The 10,000-nt window shown below is 41.6% G+C and overlaps 1 protein-coding gene across 1 annotated transcript in view; it reads right to left on the bottom strand.

Moving 5' to 3' along the window:
• The window catches only part of LOC123518710, a 47,462-nt gene that overhangs the window by 17,024 nt on the left and 20,438 nt on the right, over positions 1 to 10,000 (bottom strand). The window contains 3 exon segments of the mRNA XM_045279711.1: positions 8,138 to 8,237; positions 8,708 to 8,993; positions 9,942 to 10,000. The exon segment at positions 9,942 to 10,000 is cut by the window's right edge and continues 187 nt beyond it. Of these exon segments, the coding sequence (XP_045135646.1) occupies positions 8,138 to 8,237; positions 8,708 to 8,993; positions 9,942 to 10,000 (445 nt within the window).

Genomic DNA, 10,000 nt, shown 5'->3' with positions numbered 1-10,000 from the left:
TGTTTTAAAAATACTAAATCTGCTTTATTACTTTTTCTTCTGAGCATCTCCTCTTATTCTTCATTTGTGTATTGCCTTCATTCTAACAGCAATATCCGTCGAAGTTTTCTCGTTGAGTAAAACCCGTAGTGGACACCCGAAGCGCCCTCCTGCTGTTTCATTTCGGAGCAATTGAAAGTTCAAAAGACAAAAGTTCTTTAACTCAGACTTTAGTCTTATGACAGGGAACCTCGTGTCTGAATATTTTTTCCTCAAGGATCCATATTCGAAATTTCCAACACTTCGTGAGCTCGATATTGCGACGTCTCAAAAGATATAATTCTCTGAGCTGCAAAATAGAAAGCCAGTGTGGTATGCTCAGACCGTTTTTATGAACAGCCTCCAGCATCACCGCCTCGCTGGGCACGAGCCTTGTCACAAGCTTTCATTATTCACCATGGCCACGTCGCCTTGCAGGGAAAATCTGAACACTTAATTTTTGATGGATTATGTAACCCCTTCCCCTCATTCGGAGTCCTCAGGGTCGTGGTTAATTTTCCGCCACTTGTTCTAAACTTTCTCAGACTTATCGATAAAGGAAAAAAATAATTAATCCCTCGCTAGGCCAGGCTTCCTTCATTACCAATGAAGAGGAAGTTGATGCAGATTTTCCCAAATTAGGTAAAAAAAAAAAAGGAGTTGGGGTTCCTGCCGCTTACCATTAAGGCGCGTGTTTGCGACTGGAGGCACTCAGAATACACGCTGCTCCCCAACGTGAGGAAAAGATAAAAGGTGGATTGATATAATTTTTTAGTAAATAGATCATTAGATTCTTTTTATGAAATTTTGAAGACGTAACAATACAGAAAGTCATGGCCAATATTGTTCGCGTTACAGAAAAATATTTTAAAGAGTTAAAGGAAAGTGTTTAAATTCTGTTTTCATCAATGTTTTTCAATCAAACACATACATAAACATTCTCAAGGGATATACACTATATATATATATATATATATATATATATATATATATATATATATATATATATATATATATATATATATATATATATATATATATATATATATATATATATATATATATATATATATATATATATATATATATATATATATATATATATATATATATATATATATATATATATATATATATATATATATATATATATATATATATATATATATATATATATATATATATATATATATATATATATATATATATATATATATATATATATATATATATATATATATATATAGATATATATCATGTAAGAGGAGAAAACTGGCCAAGGATAAACTAAGAACAGGCCTACTTCTAAGTTGGTGTCCCCTTGCAGATTCGAGAAAGTTAGTCATATTATTAAAGGAATGAATATCTTGAAACCTCCTTTTTAAATGAAATCAAGTCATAAGAAGTTGGAAATACAGAAGCAGGCAGGGAGCTCCAGAGTTTTCCAGAGAAAGGTATTAATGATTCAGAGTACTGGTTAACTCTTGTATTAGGGAGTTGGACAGAATAGGGGTGAGAGGAAGAAATAAGTTTTGTGCAGCGAGGGTGCAGAAGGAGAAGCATGCAGTTAGCATGAAAACAGCGGTAGAAGATAGCAGGAGATGCAACATTCCGACGGTGAGAAAGAGGCTGAGGCTGTAGACAGTCAGAGGAGAGAAGTTAATAAGACGAAAAGCTTTTGATTCCTTCCTATCTAATAAAATTGTGAGTGGAACCCCCCCATACAAGCGAAGGGTACTCCATACATGGCCGGTGAGAAAAACTGGCCTTAAAACGCCTAACTTCATAGAAGTTGTTTTAGCAAGAGATGAAATGTGAAATTTACTGTTTAGATTATAAGTAAAGGACAAACAGAGGATATTCAGTGTAGAAGAGGGGGAAACAGTTGAGTGTCATTGAAGAAGATGGGGTAATTGTCTGGAAGGTTGTGTCGAGTTGATAGATGGAGGAATTGATTTTTTTGACACATTGAACACTACTACGTGTTCTCTGCCCCAATCAGAAATCTTGGAAAGATCAGAAGTCAGGCGTTCTTTGGTGTCCCTGCGGGAACGTGGAAAAGTGTAGGGTGGTATCATCAGCGTAGGAGTGGATAGGGCAAGAAGTTTGCTTTATAAAAAAGCAATGATGAATAATAGGAAGAGAGTGGTGACAGGATAGAACCCTGAGGAACACCACTATTAATAGGTTTAAGAGAAGAACAATGGCTGTCTACCACAGCAACAATAAAACGGTGGGAGAGGAAACTTGAGATAAAGTTGCAGAGAAAAGGATAGCAACCGTAAGAGGGTAGTTTGGAGATAAAACCTTTGTGCCAAACTCTATCAAAAGAATATGTCTAAGGCAACAACAAAAGTTTCATCAAGAGCTTTAAAAGAGGATCACTAAGATGCAATAAGGAGAGCCAGATCACCAATATGACGGCCGTAACGGAACCCATACTGGCGATCAGATCGAAGATTGTGAAGTGACAGATGTTTAAGAATCTTCCTATTGAGAATGAATAAAAAAAATAGATGAGCAGAAAAATTAAAGCAATAGGGCTGTAGTTAAAAATGGCTGAATGTAGGGAAACTTCCAACAGGAAGGAAAGTTAGTAGAAGTCAATAGATAGCGTTATAAGAATTTGACTAGGCAAGGTAGTGCAAGCCTTGAGGCACAGTTTCACAGAACAGTAGTAGGACCACATCAGGTCCATCAGCCAATTGAGGGTTTAGTTCAGCGAGGGCATGGAAAACATCATTGCGAAGAATTTTTATCGGTATGAAATAGTCAAAAGGAGGAAGAGAGGGAGGAACAAGCCTAGAATTATCCCAAGTAGAGGTTTTAACAAAGTTTTGAAAGAAGAGTTAACCTTTAGAGATAGATAAGATGACAGTGGTGCCATCAGAATGAAATAAGGAAAGAAACATAAGGAAGTCAGAGTTTTTAGAGGTATTTTAGGCTAGAAGCCAGAAGTCTCGAGCGGAGTTAGATCTCTAAAGATTTTGATACTTTAATGAAGGAGTGTTTGGCAAATTGGAGAACAGACTTCTGGGCAGAAATATAAAGCGCATGAGAATTCTGGTGAAGTCTTTAGTACCTTTTAGTAGACAAGAGAACGGGCTTTGCTAAACCAAGGTTTGAAAGGTTTTGTTGAGAGGAACAGTGAGAATATACGCCTCCATGCCAGACACTTTCACCTCTATTATGCTGTCAACACACCGGGACGGGTGTCTGACAGGGAAGCTGCAGTCATTCCAAGTAAAATCAGTATAATACCTCCTCAGGTCCCATCAAATGGTTAAGGCGAAACGCCACAGGCACCTCCGCTTTGCGTGACATTGAGTCGAGATTAGAAAAATAAGATAAGAAACAGAGCCCAGCGGAGTAGATAAGGTAACATCATTAAGAAAAAATCAAGAATGTTGGGCCTTTGTCCAATACGGTTAGGAATACGAGTAGGATATTGCATATATATATATATATATATATATATATATATATATATATATATATATATATATATATATATATATATATATATATATATATATATATATATATATATATATATATATACACACACACACACACACACACACACACACACACACACACACACACACACACACACACACACACACACTCTCTCTCTCTCTCTCTCTCTCTCTCTCTCTCTCTCTCTCTCTCTCTCTCTCTCTCTCTATATATATATATATATATATATATATATATATATATATATCCATCTATCTCTCTGTCTCTCTCTCTCTGTACTGAAAAAGCATTTATTAGGTGAAATAACAACTCAGGGAAAAAAATATCAAAACTTTCTTGTGGGAGAGCGAGAATAGCCATCAAACCAGAGAGAGAGAGAGAGAGAGAGAGAGAGAGAGAGAGAGAGAGAGAGAGAGAGTACGTTCACTATCATGACAGCACTAATTCTTCGTTCTTTCTATGCTACGTCTTTTCTCATCATTTATTATATTTCATTAAAGGAGCATATATTTCTGAAGTTTTCGCCGAGTTGTTCTTTACGTTTGATTATAGATATTTACTTAATATTTGTCCTTTCGCATTTTTTCTTATTCCCATACTGATATATATATATATATATATATATATATATATATATATATATATATATATATATATATATATATATATAATATAAATTAACGTTTTCGTTAAGACTTATCTGCCTTTCATCAATCGCTGTCTGGGGCCTTCATCGTCATTCTTCTCGTCGCTGTTAGGAGTAGCACAGGTGGTGGTAGAAGAAGCAGGTGAGGTGCAGGCCAGGTGAGGGAGGCTACAGCTACAGCATCAACACTCTTTAGCTCATTCCAAAATAAAAGTAGAACCAAAATATCTAATAGGGATACTTCAATAAAACAGTTTCAATAGTAAAGGGATAAATAAAACCATCTCTACTCACACACTATCATAACCACAACAAAATATTAATCAAAGACACTGGAAAACATTCTCTTTAACTAAAAAAAAATAAAAAGGGGGATACCAAATTTTAAAACACTACAAACAACATCAACATCAACAACATCAACAAGATCAGCAGCAGTAAGTTAGAGAGAAAAAAAAAAAAAAAAGGAGTACGAGGTAGTCAGTACATTCTCAGGTACAGATACAGGTAATGGTGGTGGTTGAGGTTGTGGTTGTTGAGGCAGTGGTGGTGGTAGAGGTAGTGGTGGTTGTTGAGGCAGTGGTGGTGGTAGAGGTAGTGGTGATGTTACAGGGTTAATCAAAATACACAACTACGGCATAACCAAACTTTATTAACTAGGAGAGGGCGATCCAGAGGGTAAAGAGGAGGAGGAAGAAAAAGAAGAGGAGGAGGAGGAGATAAGGAAGCTCTCGCCGCAGTAGACATGTCATGGATAGGAAAGTAGCGTGGTGGTGGAGAGGCGGTCAAGGCACTCACGCTGGGGGCACAAACCATGCAGGCATTCGGCAGCGTGTGACTCCTCCTGCTGCTGCTGCTGCTGATGATGCTACGTGTGAGGAATGGGAGGGTGGGGGGGCAGGGTATGCAGGCTGGGAATATTTAGCTCTTCCTGGAGCGTTAAGATCAGAAATACAATGGCGTCCTGTATGTGTGTTTTCATGTGTATTGTGACAGATTTTATTGATTAATTAACTCATTTATTTATTTGATGACTAGATAAGTTGAGGAGTGAGCTTTTAAGTCTTTTTCTACCCGGCACTTGGTCAGATGGTCAGTAATTTCATTCCCAAGGACACAGGAAAATAAACAGGAATAATGTTTGCTATGGTATGAAATCTGAATGGAATCAACGCAAATGTTTAAGGTAAATATAAGATGGTTCCTAATTTTCCAAGTCACTAAATAAAACATGACAAAATTGTTTGTATAAAATTCTTATGAAACAAAAGCAAAAGGCTCGAATAGTAATCAAACAGATAGGAGGAATTTGTCTGATATTATATTAATTGGTTATGAAGTATAGTAAAATGCTCAATCAGTAATCAAATAGAGAGGATGTGTTTGTTTGATATTAGATTCAAATACACATGAAGTAAAAGACTTGATCAGCAGCACATTTGTTTGAAATTTTATAAAATGCTCATAAATTGTGAATTAAATGCAGGACAAGTGAATATGAAAACAAGGATCCGCTAAGGCCAAGCTAGTTCCACTTGTACTTTTCCCAGCCTGAGGAAGGAATCACGGGTCCACTTACGCACCTCTCAAAGCACCAGGAGGAGGGGGAGATGGAGTGACTATGGATAATAGTACTATATATAAACATACAAAGGCTATACAACTACGTAGGACATTCAGGCTCGTACAGGAAAGATAAAGGGGAGGGTGTACGTAGACATGGAGGGAAAAATATCATTCAACATAAACAGTAATGATAATAATAATTTGCTATGTTCCTCTACAGCTACATACGTACATACATGGATTACAAAATACAATCATTTACCAATCACTACAGTATACTCTACTTCACTAGATACACATGAGCAAAATAAGGCTTTGAAAATATATATATGAAAAAAAATTATTACACCAACACTAATATAATTGTATATCACGGTAAGTCCCACGTCACTGCACGTGGTCTCTTCCTCATACACTAAGACGACTCTTCGCATGACCAGATTTCACTTTCTCGGCCTCCTCCAGCTGAGACCAACACCCCCAGAGAGTCCCCGCCAAATATCCCCAATGCGGGTTTCTCATTTACGTATGCGCTGGTACTCGCCCGTACTCGCCCTGCCCCTTTCACGCCAGAAGGGAGGATCTTGTGGCTGTGAAGAGTATACTTTACATATGTACAGTACTAACGAGCGTGGGCAAAGGAAGACCTTACCTAGCACTAGGTTGTGTTTGCTCAGAGACAGACAGGCACAGACAGACACAGACTGGAAGGCGGTTGTGTTTGCTCAGAGACAAACAGGCACAGAGGCGAACTAACAGAAAGGCTGTTGTATTTGCTGAGAAAGAGAGAGAGGTTGAAAGAAAGGCAGAGATAAAAACAGAGAGCTTGTAATATTATAAGAATCGTGAATAAACGTAAACTTTGGAAAGGAGAAGCAAATCGTTAGGGTCACACCCAGTGTATTGTAAAATTTGCTCTTAAAACTATTTCATCTATATAACCTACTCAGTATTCTTCCTACGACAAGACTTGAACTTTGGCAACAGGAGCAGCGGGTCGTGACCGTCCAGGGACAGACAATCTCGGGGGCTGGGTCCTCACGCCCCCGCCGAGGTGTGGCCACGAGGGAATCCTTGACTTTTTTTTAAACAAGTGCCCATCGGCTCTTCCTTTCCCTTCCCTTCCCTTCCCCTCTTTTCCCTTCCCCTTTCTTCGCTTCACCTTTTTTCTCTTCCCTTCCCTTCTCTTCCATTCCCTTCCCTTCCCTTCCCTTCCCTTCCCTTCCCTTCCATTCCCTTCCCTTCCCTCTATTGTCAGGTAGATGCACACTCAATCCACAACCATCATCCCCCGGGCCACACCACACCCGCCCCGGGCTCATCATAAGGCGACAGTGAATCAGGCATCCTCGCCGGGGTTTCATTAAACACTATTATGTAAACGAGACCTAACTGTTTGTCCAGTTTGTCAGACGAGATCAGGTGAGGCTATGCAGAGTTACGCCGGACAGGCCAGACAGCCACTGCAATAAGGCACAAGTGATATTGACGGAAAGGCAATACATACCGCACCGCGACGCTGCCCGCCACCAAGAGTGACGCGCAAGGCAGCAGAGCATGTGGCCCTCCACCACACAACTCCCGCCTCTTCAAGGCCATGCTGCCTCTGTACACCGCCTGTGTGCGTGTGTATGTGTGTATTGTGTTATTTATTCCAATATCCACAGTGAGGCAGGATGATCGTGAAGCGAAGAGAGGGCAGACGAAGTGACCTGAGTTAGAGAACGACCCGACCCGTTCGTCCGCTGACGCCCTCACACTCCCGGTACGACGCTAAACAAGGCGACCCGAGACAGGCAGTCAGTCCTCGCATTTGCACGGACACTGCAGATGTCATCTAGCGGTAATGTAAATTTACAGCCATGGTGAAGAAAATCTATGCGTCTAGTGTTTTTGGTCCTCTCGATGCGCCTTTCTGCGGCGCAGGAGTGCCTGTTGGCGCTCTACAGGATAACGCAGCTCCAGCGGGAGTTGCTCATCATGTCTGGGTGATCGGTGGCAATGACTTCCTTTGCCACAAATTTGTTTCGTTTGGGCGTCACGAAGGAGTCGCGGAGCCGCAGGAATCTGCCCAAGGTTCCGTTTTTCGAAGGCGGTGATGAACTCTCCTCGAAATTGACTTTCAGCGATGAGGAGCATCTCTTCCCCTTGGATCCTCCCTTCCCTTTTTCTCCTAGGTCTTTCATCCCTTTGTTGAAGAAGAGACCGTCATCGATGTTATCAATGGTAAACTCCCTTTCAGGACAATTTTCCACCACTTTCTCCTCTATCGTCTCTTTATTTACTTTCCTTTTCTCCTCCTCTACTACCTCTTTCTTAGCTTTCTTCCTTTCGATTTCCTCCTCACTCTCTGTTTCCTCCTTTAGGTCTCCCTCAGGTGTCTGGGAGTTTCTGTAGGAGCGAGTCGCCCCCTCACTACTCTCTGACCTGTTATCGCTGGCGTCCTGGTGCTCCAGAGCTGACAGTGAGCTGGCCCGCTTCTTGAGGGCCGCCGCCGCCTTCCGCCGGCTCTGTGGAGCCCGGCGACCTGCAACAACGCAGCTGATTAGTTTCCAATCCAGCAACCAGAAAGAATCTATTTTATTTGAAGTGATTTCTTATCCTACGAACTCAGTGGACTGTCTGCTTACTTGCCACGTGCGTGTAAACCTCTTAGGTAGTCTGTCATTCATTTCTTCCTTTGCTAACACACACACACACACACACACATACACACACACACACACACACACACACACACACACACACACACACACACACACACACACACACACACACACACACACACACACACACACACACACACACACACACACACACACACACTAGGTCCGCCCGGAAACCCACACCACAACACTTACACTTCCATTGCTTACTTCCCTTCACGCTCCGTCAGCCTCATCACCTTTCCTCTCCCGTGCTGCTACGTTCACACCAGCTGCCTCCCCCAAACCCCACCTCAGCCACCCCACGCAGTGTGCCACCTTGCATCATTACCTTGAGGCCCTTTCACTCTCTGCTTGGTGACGCACGTGAGCGTGGGACCCGCCTGGGGCAAGTCTTCCTCCGCCTCACCGTCGCCGCTCCTCCTCTCCGGTGCTCTGTTAGTCGGCTGAGGATCCTTCCGAGACGAGAACCCAGGCAGCATGATCCCACCCTTGGGAATTGTCATGGCTGGGCGTCCCCCGTCAGGCGCGTCGCTGGCCGGAGGCTCCCCCATCGAGGTCTGGGTCTGGCTTGATACCCCCGTTTTAGAAGACTTGCGAGGACGACTTGAGTCCTGCTGCGAAAGACGGCTATGAGGAACACGAAAGAAAACAAAGGAAGAACAAATATCAGCTTGCATGTGCTATGAGAAAAAACTTGACCGAACAAATGGTTACAAATATGTTTGGAGATTATGAAGATTTGAATATTTATTTTTAGCCAATTAATAATGTAACGCTTAGCCTTTCTGAAACATGAGTTATGAGGAAGACAAAGGAAAACATTCAAGACACCATTCCTGACCACCTACATTGTTCAATTCTAAACAAGAGATGTTAGTAGAGGTGACTGAGATGTGGTAGGCGATGACAGTGCGAGTGAAGGGAGGTAAGAAAAGATGACGAGTGTGAAAAGAGAGAGGGAAGAAAGGAGGAAAGAGTGAGTGAAGGTTTTGTTCTCTTTGGGGCCGCGGAAAGTGAATGGCCCAGTACGAACGAGTGTGGTTTGTGGCTAATGAGAAAGTTAATTGCTGGTGAGTCTTGATTAAGTTACTGGGTCGGTTAGTCTCTCTCTCTCTCTCTCTCTCTCTCTCTCTCTCTCTCTCTCTCTCTCTCTCTCTCTCTCTCTCTCTCTCTCTCTCTCTCTCTCTCTCTCTGAGTGTGTGTGTGTGTGCGTGTGTGTGTGTTTGTGTGTGTGTCGCCATTCAAGGTCGCAACACCGTGACTAGATTGAGGGCAGGAAGGTAAAGAGAGAGAGAGAGAGAGAGAGAGAGAGAGAGAGAGAGAGAGAGAGAGAGAGAGAGAGAGAACGGAACGTCACATTTATCTTTCTCTTCGGCCCCATGACCTTTCCTTCCGCCACGATCACCTCTCAGGAAATACAGCTGGAGATAGAAACAAGTGATCTAGTAGTAGTAGTAGTTATAGTAGTAGTAGTAGTAGTAGCAGTAGTAGTAGTAGTAGTAGTAGTAGTAGTAGTAGTAGTAGTAGTAGTAGTAGTAGTAGTAGTAGTAGTAGTACATTACCTCTTTTTTCTTCCTTCTCTCTTTGGAAGTAGCGGTGGCAGTTTGAGTTTGACTTCCTT

Source organism: Portunus trituberculatus, chromosome 44, assembly GCF_017591435.1.
Source record: "Portunus trituberculatus isolate SZX2019 chromosome 44, ASM1759143v1, whole genome shotgun sequence".
NCBI classification, from domain to species: Eukaryota; Metazoa; Arthropoda; class Malacostraca; order Decapoda; family Portunidae; genus Portunus; species Portunus trituberculatus.
Note: the sequence above shows the minus strand (reverse complement) of the source record. Positions and strands in the feature narration are given on the sequence as shown.